This window comes from Dendrobates tinctorius, unplaced genomic scaffold (assembly GCF_039654945.1).
Source record: "Dendrobates tinctorius isolate UK_male_01 unplaced genomic scaffold, ASM3965494v1 ptg000125l, whole genome shotgun sequence".
Lineage (NCBI taxonomy): Eukaryota > Metazoa > Chordata > Amphibia > Anura > Dendrobatidae > Dendrobates > Dendrobates tinctorius.
Window position 1 is genome coordinate 1,602,864 of NW_027361793.1, and position 15,581 is coordinate 1,618,444.

At 41.9% G+C, this 15,581-nt stretch overlaps 1 protein-coding gene across 1 annotated transcript in view; it reads left to right on the forward strand.

Moving 5' to 3' along the window:
- The first annotated feature begins 3,136 nt into the window (after positions 1-3,136).
- The window catches only part of CD28 (CD28 molecule), an 82,074-nt gene continuing 69,629 nt past the window's right edge, over positions 3,137-15,581 (forward strand). Inside the window, exon 1 of the mRNA XM_073541868.1 lies at positions 3,137-3,354. Within this exon, the coding sequence (XP_073397969.1) occupies positions 3,300-3,354 (55 nt within the window). The 5' untranslated portion in view covers positions 3,137-3,299. The remainder of the gene's footprint in view (positions 3,355-15,581) is intronic.

Below are 15,581 nucleotides of genomic sequence, written 5' to 3' on the forward strand. Positions count from 1 at the left end.
TGTGGTATTATAGTTCACTATGTGGTGGTAATATGTGGTCTGGACATGGTGTAGCAGTATTTGTTCCTTGTATGTGATATTATTGGTCATTTTAAAAATTAAAAAATAAATAGAAATATACCTAAATTGTATTGCATATTTTAACAAATATTTAATAGGTTACAGTAGAGTAGGGCCTGGCCAAAAGTGTCTACCCTGTTATGGTGGCGGCTTAAAAAAATCTTTTGGCCAAGGCAAAAGCTGCCGGCTATATGTGTGATCTGGTGATGGGAACTGTTAATGTGTGATAGGTTAGAAGTGGAGTTTTTCCAAGAGAGAGCGGTGGGACTGTGGACAGTTCAACGGGTGGAGGCGGGGCTGGGTGGAGCCTGGGCAGAGTCTCAAGGGGGCCCCGAAAATTTTGCCAGTATGGGGCCCCGAAATTCCTAGTGGCAGTCCTGACAATACACAACACATTACAGGGCATGGCAAATACATTACAGTGCACATTACAGCTACTTACAATACATTTGCATTACAGTACAAGAATAACCATCAAGGTGCCATATTAGACACATGTGAACAGCATCAAGAAGGGGGAGGCATGTGATGTACCCAATCACCCCCTTACACTCTGCACCTATTTAAACAAAAGAAGAGACAAAGCAACAATGAGCTTACATGTGTAGCAAAAGTAGATGGGTTCGGAGGCACAGAGGGAGCAGCAAGAGCAGCCAAAAGCAGAAGGAATACTGGTAACAGGTGTGTACAGCAGAAACTCTGAGAGCAGGAAGCAGGAGATCCACACAAGTTTGCAGGAGCAGGTAGAAAACCAGGAATCAACATGGGAAAAGGGGAAAAGGATTTTCACAGTGCTCACCAGAGTATCACAGGACCAGGTTCAATGAGGCTGGAGACCACTTGTAAATGGAGGCAATTTTTGCCCATTGATATTTTATAACATGTACGTTTTTAACTTTTTACAGACAATGGATTAAATAAAAGACAAAATTTGAATTTTTATGGAGATCACCTGGTGCTGTTTTTTCCTTTATTGATTAGAAAGCCAGGAAGCCACCAGGAACAGGACACAGGCAGAATACTCTAGCACTGACTTGAGGTTTGGGTGGAGTTATAAAGCAGGAAGACAAAGGGCACATGAGACAAAATATGCCATCTTGAAAGAGGGCAGGAATGCTGAAAAGGTACGCAAAAAATATTCAGAGTCCTGACAATGTCATTTTGAATGTACAGAGATTCTGTGACTAGATCCTAACGCCCATATTTGTGCCATTCATCCACAACATGACCTCATGTTACAGCATGATAATGCACAGCCTCATGTTGTAAGGATCTGTACTCAATTCTTGCAAGCTGAAAACATCCCAGTTTTTGCAATGCCAGCATACTCCCCAGACATGTCACCCACTGAGCATGTTTGGGATGCTCTGGATCAGCATATACAACAGCATTTTCAAGTTCCTGCCAATATCCAGCATCTTCGCACAGCCATTGATGAGGAGTGGACTAACATTCCACAGGCCATAATCAACAACCTGATAAACTCCATGTGAAGGAGATGTGTTGCTATGCGTAAGGCAAATGTTGCAAGCAGTTCAAATTCAGACAAATATAGCTATATCGGCTTACGCGTTTCAAATCCATAATACTGAAAGATTATTAGTTATGGCATGACTAAGATCATTTCAATACTATAGGTTTGAAACACGTATTTTATTATGACCATAGTTGTCTGAACCTGGACTGTTTGCAGTGTTTATATTACGCTTGATTTTAATATTATGCAATAAAGAATTCAAGTTTTTTACCTAAATGACAAGTGTTGGACACTTGACTTTTTCTCTAGCTTTGGAACTAATATACTGCATCCATTAGCCATATCCTTCAGGCTGGGTTCACATGTAGTGGAATTCCCGTGGAAGTTACCGCGAGAATTCCGGAATTCCATTCCGCAGGAAATCGAATTTTAAATTCCCGCGATTTTCCAGCAGAAAAACTAGAGATTTGCAAGCTTAATTAGCTTGCAGAATGCTAGCGTTTTCCTAGCGATCTGTAGCATAGCTTGGAGAACTGAATGACAGGTTGGTCACACTCGTCAAACATAGTGTTTGACTAGTGTGACCAACTTTTTACTATTGAGGCTGCCTATGCACCATCATTAGTAAAAAGAACTAATGTTAAAAATAATAAAAAATATAAAAAATCCGGTTGTATTCACCTTCTGACGTCCTGTGCAGCATCCCCAGGCCTCCGCGATGCTCCGGCAGCTCCCGCTCCCAGTGATGCTTTGCGGCAATAACCTTTGATGACGTCATGGTCTCACGAGACTGCTACAGCATTGTGAAACGTGATGTCAGCAAAGATCATCGCAATGCATTACTGGGAACGGAAGCTGCTGCGTTTATCGCTGAAGCCTGGGGATGCTGCGCGGGACGTCGGAAGGTGAAAATAACGAGATTTTTTTATTTTAATTCTATATTTTACAGGGATATGGTATCCACAGCCCGGAGGACAGTCTCCTCTCCTCCGGACCGTGGGTACCATCCGCAAATGTTCTGCTTACTTTTCGGATGGTGGGCACAGCCGCATACGGAAAGTAAGCAGAACAATGCATTCCTATGTGGGTGGAATTGCCGCGATTCTGCAAATTAATGAGCATGCTGTGGATTTTTCCGTGATGCGATTCAACCGCGGGAAAATCCGCAGCATTAGCACAGCATTGTGGAATCCCATAGGATTGCATGGGATACGGTTTTTTAGCATTTTCGCTGCAAAATTGCACGGTAAAAACAGCCAGAAAAACCTGAACGTGTGAACGCAGCCTAACACTAAGGGAAGCAGAGAAAAAAACAATTGCATTAGTATCTCATCTACATGTGTTATTTTCAATCAAAAAGTTTTTTTGTTTTGCAGAAAAGAAAAAGGATATGACTATTGTTCTTTTGAACTAATTGACTAAATCCTGTTTGCGCTTAAGCAAGGTGTAGAAATGTTGAAATCATCATTGTGGTTTCCTGCTTTGCATATTGTAGAGCTGAATCAAAATTTTGGCAAGAAAGAGGAGGAGATATGCTTAGGAAAAAATGAAAGACACGTATTCTACTATTTTAGCTAATGTAGGTTCTGAAGATAATAGTGAACCATGTTTTCCTTCACTAGCAACCTTAGTTTATTGTTTCTACAGCTCTAGCAATATATCAATGATACCATAATTTAGCAGTGGCCATATCAATTTGCTCTGGTCACTCTCCATAGTTTTTACAGGTGCATGTAGGCATATACCAAATATTAATGCAACCATGATTCTGGGGATGATCTGGTCTGTAGCTCTGATCATTCTGGCACAACGTATAGGTAAGTCTATGGTTCAATATGACTTCATTTGCTTTTGATACCTTATATATGATTGCTCCTATATAATGTCATCTTTTAAAAATAAATTAAAAACTGTGTTGAAGATAACATTTTTTTAAATTTTTATATATTTTACCATGTTATGCAGGAATATCATTACCAGTGCTAGTGATTTTTTTTTATATCCCTGGATACTATAAAGAATGAAATGTTTGTCTTATATGTGGTTCACATTTGTGCATTTATTCATATTCCAAGCACACTTAAAAGTGTATTATGTCTTCACTCTATACAATACTTTCACGAGGCTTGATATCTCTAAAGCTCTTGTGGAAAATAATGGCTTTAAGTTAAACAGTGCTGTGGTTTGGTTTCTGCATTCGTTGGTGCATTTTATAATTTACAACAAAATATTTCTGTTAATTTCACATATCTGATTATTTTTGCTTACTGTGCAATCATAGTAATATTTTCAATTAATAGTCTTTTTTATGCAATATTTGCTTAGATAAAATGATTGAAAATACTCTACATTGTCTTTTTTACACATCTCCTTTCAGATATTTCTTGTCTAGGACAGGTTTCACTAAACAAAATGTACAGTAGTTTTATAACAACAAAAAATGAGTAAACACAAAGAACAATTTTTTTATGCCTGAGGTTAAGAAACAAAGTTACTTAACTCCTAAGATACCAATATAAAATGTAATTACTACTTCAAGGAAATCCATATTCTTAGAAATAGCTTTATAAACTTTAGATGAAATGAGTTTATTCACTAGAACATTCAACTATGTTTCCAGTAATAGGAATTGACTGTGCTTTATATTTTGTTTATGCTTTTGTTTTGTTTTTTTTTGCATAATTTTTCAAAATGACTGTGATGAGTTTATAAATTTCAAAGTTTTAACTATTTTTTTTAAACATAATTAAGGTAAGTCAATTGTCAATGAAAGGATACTTAATTGGATATCAGGGATGAACATAGATATAAATGAGAGCATAGGAATACATTTAATTCTTGTAGCTGAACCTTACGTGTCATTAGGAATGTAATAAAATAAAGTTCTGGAATTAAACATGCAAAGTACAAGCTAAACAAGAATCATGGTTAAAAATGTAAATGGGTAAGATATTTAACTTTGAAGTATATTACTAATATATGTATTGGCTTAAAGGGGTTTTCCTGGATTTTTGTTTTCATTTATAAATCTCAGCAGCAGCTAAAATACTACAACATACAAAAATTGCCATTTTGTCTTTTTTTAAACACCCAACCACCTTCAATCTCATAGCCTCTATTCTAGTGGTCCACTATTGAACTCCAATTACCTTCTTGAAGTGATGTCATGTTATACTGCCACATGACTGCTACAGCCCAACATTTGTTGCAGGGGTCACGTGCCTTACATATTGATATGACCACTGCATCCAGTGATTGGCTGCAGCATTTATGTTCTGGTATGCCATATTGTAACTCAAGAGGAACCACTGGATTTGCAAAGCTGGAGTAGTGAGGCATTTAAAAAATAAATGTGGAACTTTGTAAATGTTATTTCATTTGGAGGTGACAGTTTTTTTAAGATGCTGGAAATCCCCCATTAACATTTAGGCTGGGTTCACACGTAGCAGAACTCTCGCGGAAATTACCGCGAAAGTTCCAGAATTCCATTCCGCGGGAAAATCGCATTTTAAATTCCCGCGATTTTCCCGCGGAAAAACTGGCATTTTGCAAGCATAATTAGCTTGCAAAATGCTAGCGTTTTCCAAGCGATCTGTAGCATCGCTTGGAGAACTGATTGAAAGGTTGGTCACACTCGTCAAACATAGTGTTTGACAAGTGTGACCAACTTTTTACTACTGAGGCCGCCTATGCAGCATCAGTAGTAAAAGATAGGATGTAAAAAATAGTAAAAAAATAAAAAATGGTGTTATTCTTACCTTCTGACGTCCCACGCAGCCGTTCCCAGTAATCCTTTGCGAAAATGCCCATGATGACGTAAGTTCTCGTGGGATCGCGACATCTCGCAGTAAATCGCGATGACGTAGCGCAAATGACCGCGAGACTTCGCGATCCAACGAGAACGGACACCATCGCGGGCATTTTTGCAAAGGATTACTGGGAACGGGAGCGAGGACAGAGGCGGGAAGGCTGCGCGGGACGTCGGAAGGTGAGAATAACAATATTTTTTATTTTAAATTCTATTTTTTACAGGGATATGGTACCCAAAGCCCGGAGGACAGTCTCCTCTCCTCCAGACCGTGGGTACCATCCGCAATTGTTCTGCTTACTTTTCGCATGGTGTGCACACCCACATGCGGAAAGTAAGCAGAACAATGCATTCCTATGGGTGAGGGATCGCCGCGATTCCGCAAAATTAATAAGCATGCTGCGTTTTTTACCGTGAAGTGATTCTGCCGCGGTAAAAACCGCAGCATTAGCACAGCATTGCGGAATCCCATAGGAATGCATGGGATGCTTATTTTTCGCGTTTTCGCTGCAAAATCGCGCGGTTAAAACCGCCGTGGAAACGCGAAAAAAATCCAACGTGTGAACTCAGCCTTGGGGTGTTAGGCCATTGTTTCAGGCTCCCTTAAAACAGCAAAAGTTAATGTCTTTAAATGTATGCTACCATTTTCCCAAATATAAGTAGTATTTATAATGACATTTATTTCCAAGATTCTTGGTATTTTGGAATTCTTCAATATTTGGTTATCGTTAGATTTGTTGCTCTTTTTTCTCCCTATTGATGGAAGGCATTTAACCTTTATGATAATAAAATCATAACGTTTATTTTTATCATCATGGACACAGAAAAACATACAAGTGGTTTTGTCTAGAACAAGGTTGTTTTCAAGGCAGACTCATAGTGAGAGGAACTCCACAAACTGTTAACTATACATTGCAGCAGTTAAAATCCTATTTTGTCAGAAAAATTTGTGTCATGCTACAAATGTATTCATTTTTGTAATCACATTTTTATCATCCAAAAGGGTAAAAATAAGTCTTAGAATTGTAGATGGGTGATGGTATTAGTAAGAATTTTGTGTTCACTGAAATGTAGAGTGGATAAAGTGTCAAATTCTCTGACCCTTACAATACTCTGTTAGTTGTCCATGTTGGCCAGGTTTGGACCGTGAAGTATTTACTATAGAAATTCTCTTCTATCTACAACAGCATATGAAGTTACTAGGATCTGAGTATCCTTCATTTGAAAATGGAAGTTGAACCAGTTGGTTAAGGATCTATGCATAAAATACACACTAGACTAGGAGTAAAGCTTCTTTGAAGATGTAAGTGATCCCCCAAAGTGTATGTAATGTTGGCTACATTCACACTTCAGTGTATGTGTGTATATGTCTATATGTAAATATGTATATTATATATATATATATATATATATATATATATATATACATTGCTCAAAAAAATAAAGTGAACACTTAAACAACAGAATATAACTCGAAGTAATTCAAACTTCTGTGAAATCAAACTGTCCACTTAGGAAGCAACTCTGATTGACAATCAATTTCACATGCTGCTGTGCAAATGGAATAGACAACAGATGGAAATTATTGGCAATTATCAAGACACCCTCAATAAAGGAGTGGTTCTGCTGGTGGGGACCACAGACCACATCTCAGTACCAATGCTTTCTGGCTGATATTTTGGTCACTTTTGAATGTTGGTTGTGCTTTCACACCCGTGGTACCATGAGACCAACTCTACAACCCACAACAGCATGTGAAGTTATTAGGATCTGAGTAGTCTTCATTTGAAAATGGAAGTTGAACCAATTGGTTAAGGATTTATGCATAAAATACACACTAGATTAGGAGTAAAGCTTCTTTGAGGATGTAAGTGATCCCCCAAAGTGTATGTAATGATGGCTACATTCATACTTCAGTGAATTTGTTTATATGTGTATATATAAATATGTGCATATATATATACTAGCTGAAGAGCCCGGCACTGCCCGGGCATAGTAACTAACTGTGGTTAGTTATAGCAAATTATAATTATCCTCCATCCCATAGTCCCATGCCCATATACCCATCATACATATCCACGATCCCATAGGCCCGTGCCCATATACCCATCATACATATCCTCCATCCGATAGTCGAGTGCCCATATACCCATCACACATCCTCCATTCCATAGTCCCATGCCCATATACCCATCATACAAATTCGCCATCCCATAGTCCCATGCCCATATACCCATCATACAAATTCGCCATCCCATAGTCGAGTGCCCATATACCCATCACACATCCTTCATAAACTGTCCACTTAGGAAGCAACTCTGATTGACAATCAATTTCACATGCTGCTGTGCAAATGGAATAGACAACAGATGGAAATTATTGGCAATTATCAAGACACCCTCAATAAATGAGTGGTTCTGCAGGTGGGGACCACAGGCCACATCTCAGTACCAATGCTTTCTGGCTGATGTTTTGGCTACTTTTGAATGTTGGTTGTGCTTTCACACTTGTGGTAGCATGAGACAGACTCTACAACCCACACAAGTGGCTCAGGTAGTGCAGCTCATCTAGGGTGGCACATCAATGCGAGCTGTGGCAAGAAGGTTTGCTGTGTCTGTCAGCCTACTGTCCAGAGGTTGGAGGCGCTACCAGGAGACAGGCCAGTACACCAGGAGACATGGAGGGGGCCATAGGAGTGTAACCCAGCAGCAGGACCGCTACCTCAGCAAATGGGCAAGGAGGAACAAGAGGGGCACTGCCAGAGCTCTCCAAAATTACCTCCAGCAGGCCATATGTGTCCATACAAATGGTTAGAAACTGACTCCATGAGGATGGTCTGAGTGCCCAACGTCCTCAGATGGGGGTTGTGCACACAGCCCAACACCATCGAGGATGCTTGACATTTGACACAGAACACAAGGTTTGGCAAATTCGTTACTGTCGCCCTGTGCTCTTCACAGATGAAAGCAGGTTCACATTTAGCACATGTGACAGATGTGACAGAGTCTGGAGATGCCATGGAGAATGATCTGCTGCCTGCAACATTCTTCAGTATGACCAGTTTGGCAGTGGGTCAGTAATGGTGTGGGGTGGCATTTCTTTGGAGGGCCGCACAGCCCTCCATGTGCTCGCCAGAGGTAGCCCGACTGCCGTTAGGTACCTAGATGAGATCCTCAGATCCCTTGTGAGACCATATGCTGGTGCGGTTGGCCCTGGGTTCCTCCTAATGCAGGACAATGCCAGACGTCATGTGGCTGGAGTGTGTCAGCAGTTCCTGCAAGATGAAGGCATTGAATCTATGAACTGGCCCGCCCGTTCCCCAGACCTGAATCTGCAGAGCACATCTGCGACATCATGTCTCGCTCCATCCACCAACATCATGTTGCACCACAGACTATCCAGGAGTTGGTGGATGCTTTAGTCCAGGTCTGGAAGGAGATCCCTCATGACAACATCCGCCGACTCATCAGGAGCATACCGAGGTGTCGTAGGGAGGTCAAACAGGCACGAGGAGGCCACACACTACTGAGCATCATTTCCTTTCCTTTTCTTGAGGCATTTCCACTGAAGTTGAGTCAGCCTGTAATTTGATTTTCCACTTTATTTTGAGTATCCTTCCAAATCCAGACCTCCATGGGATATTAATTTTAATTTACATTGATCATTTTTATGTTTTCTTGTTCTCAACGCATGCCACTATGTAATGAATAAAGATTTGCAGGTGTGATATTTCATTCAGTGATATCTAAAATGTGGTATCTTAGTGTTCCCTTTATTTTTTTGAGCAGTGTATATAGCTATCAGGGACTTAATAGTCACACTTAAAGATTACATTGTGTTTGTCATATAAGAAAAATAATATTTATTGGTAACCGACCAACACTTCCCGAATACCTTTGCCTTCTAGATAGTCATGTGTGCTGACAAAAGAGAGCATCTATGCAGCTCTCACCAACTCAACCTGAATTAAAAAAAAAAATTGAGAAGATTGGTGCTTGGGTATTCCCATTCCTAAGATCCTATACCAATAAGTAGGTGTAATAATAGTATTATTAGCAGATACCAGTTCTTCTGATTCGCTATGTCGCTTACCCCATATGCAGGGCATTGCAGTACATTAGGTATCCATGGTTACAACCACTCATATTGTGACAGTTAGTTGTCAGTGGTTGTAACATTGGATATTTAAGCTATTTCAATGCCCTGCACATGGGGTAAGCGACATAGCGAATCAGAAGACTTTTACTACATTTCTAATTAGAGGTATTTACTAATATTATTATTATTATTATTACTTATGTGTAAAGAAAAATAATGTGGCACTCATCAGATGGATTAAGTATTCCAAAGTCCTTTTTATTTCATCCAAGTGAACAAGAGACTTTGTATAGGATTTGTGGGTTAGGGAAAGCGTGCAGGGAGTACCCCTTTTTGTGCTTGTGACAGAAGTTGCTGACAGCTTTGGAGCTGGATGTAGGCACTTTTACATATGTACCCCTCCCTGTGTGGCTTTACAGGTTGCACCATATGATATGTCCACCCCTGAATAGCAGCAATTCAGTTTAATTAAAATTGGGCATATGTTAAGCTGTGCAGGGAAACATTATTCTAGGTTATTACATTGCCCTTTGCAGAAACAGGGAGTTTTATTCATTATATGCCGATTTACCATAATGTCCTAAATGGCAAATTTTCAGGTACATCCTCTTTTATTCAAGCTAAAGGACACTAAACCATTAAAATGTGTCTCTTAGGGACCAGGATAGAAACCTCAACCTCTGGTCACTGCCGTGCAGATGCTAGCTGTACATTGGTTATAACATAAATCAGCAGTGTAGTTGCTACTATTTCCTTGGTGGTGGTTACTAGGAAAGGAAAACAGTGTTGCAGTGGTCACATGATGGCTGCTAGTAAGGAAAGTATAGGAATACTGCAGGATCAGTAGGGGAAAAAGTGAATATTTTCATTATATTACGTTTTCAGCTGGTTTAGGCAAAAAACAGACAATAGGCACAATGAGAAAAGAAAAGCTAATGGCTCGTTTCTCCGCCCAACATTTTCCTCTCTATTTTAACTGCGTTTTCTGCCATCTCCTTTCAGCGACATCTTTTTTAACCTCAATTCAGCACATCTTTTTAAACCTATACCCCATGTTTTCCCTTCCTCTTCCTCTACACATCAATGGACATTAATCATGCAGAGCCTTAGACACCTGAAGCCTTAGGTATCTGGTGACCTGCCACGTGGTGTTACAGAATGAACACACCGCTCCTCGACCTCTTCTCCTACTGATGTGCATACCACTACTTTTACATGCGAATGATGGAGTGGCGTTATTATGACCTGAATGTATACTTTAAGTTTGCTTTAGATAAAGTGGATGTGATTGATTCAGAATGGATTTGGTGAGGGAAAAATTTATATAACATGAGTAATAGGAGAACACAGACACTGTCCATGTCCATTTCAATCGACTGCACAACTTTTCCGCTGTAAAATTATGCACTTGATAAACAATCATAAACAAATCGTACTGCTTTCTAAATTGAACAAAAGCATTTCATGTATCGTTGGGGTAATTTAATTTTGCATGTGATGGTAGGTGTTCATTAAATATCTGATTCTAGACTTCAATGCTTAAATTTTAAGGCTTTACCTTGAACCTAAACATCAGTGTTTCGTTGTGTGTGTGTATGTGTGTGTGTGTATGTGTGTGTAGGGGAGGTTATAGGGGACGGTGTAATATTGGCTACGGAACACCTGAATTCCCTTCAAAGGGGAAATTCGATGGGTGCTGCTGCAACCAGTAGGTCACTTTTTATGAAAGGAACATTACAGCTACCTCCTGTAAAGTGATAACAGAATCAATTTAGGAATTTAAGAATATGTATTAATTGACTGGATTGAAGGCTGCAATGTATGACCAATAAAGTGGTTTTGTAGCTCCTGTTCTTTAAACTTCATGGTTAAACTTTAGAACAAGTCATCAATATTTGGCGGAACTCCCTCACCAATCAGCTGACTGAAGGGGTCATAGCTCTCATGCAATTGCAGGTCCACTTAAAAGTATTGCCCATTACCATACAACTAATTATGAACAGCTCAACTGTGCAGCCTAAAATGAAAAAAAAAAAAACATGCAAGCTTACCTAACAATATTCAGCTTGGACTGAATAAAGAAGGCTGCTGTCATGATCCAGCGTGGATCTGACAGTTTAAATGGATAAGTGAACTTTTTTTCCTTTGGTGGTGCCAAAGTGGTGTGATTTCCCCCTGTGGCCATTAGAATTATTACACGTGGTGTCGTTCATTCTAAGTTGCCCCGGTGGTGGTGAGCGGTAGTGCACTTTAGTTTCTTTGGTTTAATGCTCACTTAATTACAAATCAGGTGTGAGGCTCTATAAAAGAGTTCAGGTGTGTTTGATCACGTTTGGTGATTGTGTGTTCGTCATTTGGGAAGCAAGCCTGGGTGAGGAAGGAGCTGAACATGAATCCTGCGCAGCACAGCCAGAGGGGACGAGTGGCAGCTATGTGGTCTGCAAGAAGGTCTGGCATGGCGTGGTGGAGTCACAGTTTATGGTGTCAGCAGGAGGTGCTTGCATGACTTGGTGGAGTGACGACTATGGAGAGAGTTGCACTCAGCATACGGGACTTGGTTGCCGAGAGCTGGACTCAAGCATGCTTGACTTTTTGGGCAGGAGCTGAACTCATCTTTGGGACTCTGTTACTGGACTTCTGCAATTGGTGGTGGACTCTGCTCCAAGGCTGCACTATGGTGAAGGATCCAGTTATGGTGATGGATCCGGGTGGAGGAGAAGATGCACACAGGTGGTGGGCTCTGTTGCTAGTAGCGTACGCAACAGAGCAAAGCTAAGTGGTGTTTCCCCTGTATTGTCATTTTCCCTCATGTGTGTTTAGTGCAGTGGTGGGATTAGTTTCCGCACCGACCAATTCCCTAGTGAGGGTTTAGGTTCAGGGCGAGCTAGGGTTTTTAGGTTCCTGTGCGTCGCCTGGTGCGGAACCGGCATAGGGAACGTTAGGAGTGCAGGGACACTGGCTCAAGGGAATACAGGAGGTCTTCACTTCCCTATTCCCTATTGCAGGGCCCACCATTGTTAATGTTACCCAGGTTCCCCTTTATTATTTAAATTTGCCTTACTGGAGGCGGGGTTTCCAGACTACTTTATATATACGTGTAATATCTAAATTCGCCAGTACTGGACGCGGTGTATCCAGCTGCACGTCCTATTATTTAAATTCGCCCAACTGGAGGCGATGTATCCAGGGTCACGTGTGTCATATGGGTTCGCCTTGCGGTACTCGCTGCGTCCAGACACACGTGACCGTGACATTATCACCAACCCCACTTTTTTTTTCTGGTGAGCCTTGGCCATGTGGAGACCGCTGAGTAATTGCTGCCGGGCCTCTCTGAGGTGAGTGAGGAGTGGCAAGGTGTGTTAGAGCCTCTGCAGCAGCAGTTAGCAGGGTCTGGGGCCTCTGCTCAGGCAACCAGGAAATCAGAATGGCGGCTTTGGCAAATTGCGGGTCTGGTAAAAGCCCCCTAGAGTCGCTGCTGGGGAGCGGGACTTGTTCATACAGATGGACGAAAACAGACTGGTGGGTGGAGTTGGTGATCCCCATGGTGCTGTCTGGGGTTCCCCGAGGTGAAGGGGTACGTCCCTGTAGTGAGCAGACTGGTGTTATAGTCCGCGGGGCTGACGCCAAATCTTCTATACCACCGAAGAGGCCGCCCCCTCCTGGTCGTTTGGAGGAAGGCGACCAGCAAGTGTATATTTCCTCCTTATTCGTGGTCCCTTCACCTCCAGGTGTGAACAGCAGGTGTGCTGCGGGGGAGTAGGGACAAATCTCACCCCTCACCATTAACCAACCCTGGGAGGCGCAGACCTCATGGTGAAAGGGTTGGAGGGTGGTGTCCCTTGGTGAATAGCAGGGGTGAGAGTGTAGTTACAGCGGAGGGACGACTCTGTTGTCGAGTGCAGAATGAGTTCAACAAATTTATGACTAACGAATGTGTGCAATAAACGTTCAGGTCCGGACCTGTGTGTGAACGAGCGTGTATGGGTGGCCACCAAAAAATCAGTGGAAGTGTGTTGCGAAGTGTTACCAGCGCATACTAAACTTTCACATACATATCCTCGTTCCCCAGGTCGGCACTGTGGAGATGAGTGGTGCCTCCAAAGCGAACATGTATTGCCAATACCAGCGGTGCGTTTGTCATTAACCTGAAGTGTCAAGTAGTGGTGGGGTGAACTCAGGATCTGGGCGTCCCCGCTGTAGGTGTTTCTCTAATGAGGAGTGGTCTTGAGGGTCCAGAGGCCCCTCATTAAGGAGGGGGTACTGTCATGATCCAGCGTGGATCTGACAGTTTAAATGGATAAGTGAACTTTTTTCCTTTGGTGGTGCCAAAGTGGTGTGATTGCCCCCCGGTGGCCATTAGAATTATTACACGTGGTGTCGTTCATTCTTAGTTGCCCCGGTGGTGGTGAGCGGTAGTGCACTTTAGTTTCTTTGGTTTAATGCTCACTTAATTACAAATCAGGTGTGAGGCTCTATAAAAGAGTTCAGGTGTGTTTGATCATGTTTGGTGATTGTGTGTTCGTCATTTGGGAAGCAAGCCTGGGTGAGGAAGGAGCTGAACATGAGTCCTGCGCAGCCCAGCCAGAGGGGACGAGTGGCAGCTATGTGGTCTGCAAGAAGGTCTGGCATGGCGTGGTGGAGTCACAGTTTATGGTGTCGGCAGGAAGTGCTTGCATGGCTTGGTGGAGTGACGACTATAGAGAGAGTTGCACTCAGCATGCGGGACTTGGTTGCTGAGAGCTGGACTCAAGCATGCTTGACTTTTTGGGCAGGAGCTGAACTCATCTTTGGGACTATGTTACTGGACTTCTGCAATTGGTGGTGGACTCTGCTCCAAGGCTGCACTATGGTGAAGGATCCAGTTATGGTGATGGATCCGGGTGGAGGAGAAGATGTACACAGGTGGTGGGCTCTGTTGATAGTAGCGTACGCAACAGAGTAAAGCTAAGTGGTGCTTCCCCTGTATTGTCATTTTCCCTCATGTGTGTTTAGTGCAGTGGTGGGATTAGTTTCCACACCGACCAATTCCCTAGTGAGGGTTTAGGTTCAGGGCGAGCTAGGGTTTTTAGGTTCCCGTGCGTCGCCCGGTGCGGAATCGGCATAGGGAACGTTAGGAGTGCAGGGACACTGGCTCAGGGGAGTACAGGAGGTCTCCACTTCCCTATTGCAGGGCCCACCATTGTTAATGTTACCCAGGTTCCCCTTTATTATTTAAATTCGCCTTACTGGAGGCGGAGTTTCCAGACTACTTTATATATACGTGTAATATCTAAATTCGCCAGTTGGAGGCGGCGTATCCAGCTGCACATTTTATTATTTAAATTTGCCCCACTGGAGGCGCTGTATCCAGGGTCACGGGTGTCTTATGGGTTCGCCTTGCGGTACTCGCTGAGTCCAGACACACGTGACCGTGACAGCTGCAGTCTAGAGTTTGTTCAGTAGTGCACAATCATTTTAATTGTTAATACTACTCTATAAAGAGCAGTGGAGTAATTTTAATTATGACTACACCTAGTATTACAGCTCATTCCCATTTACTTGATTGCGTTGAAACTGTGATACTAGGGATGGAGCCTGGCAAATAAAGCGATGTGGTTCTCCTGGGGGTAAAGCAAAAGAAAATATAAGCCCCACAAATTGAACTGGGTCAACTCACTATATACTTAAAAAACATGGAATAAAAAGAAAAACGAAGTATGCATGAAGTGAGGTCCTAAAAATAATATATATATAGTAATAATAATCTTTATTTATATAGCGCCAACATATTCCGCAGCGCTTTACAGTTTAACAGTTTCAAAACACAAGTCATGAGTAACATTGCTAACCATACAATCATTAAAGCAAAATAAGACGAGAGCTTACAATCTACAATGAGGAGGGGTAGGTACAAAGTACAGATGTATATTTACAATGAAGTATATACAATGATGGATGGTCCAGCCATCTTGAGGGAGTGAGGGATAGATGGAGCTGGTGAATGGGCTACACATGCACATTTATACATAAAATGACTTAGAATAGTGAACGTGATAGCTCGCTCTGAACAAATGCATTTTGAGGAAGTGCCTAAAGTTATGCAAATTGTGGATAGTCCTAATTTCTTGGGATAGAGCATTCCAGATGATTGGCGCAGCA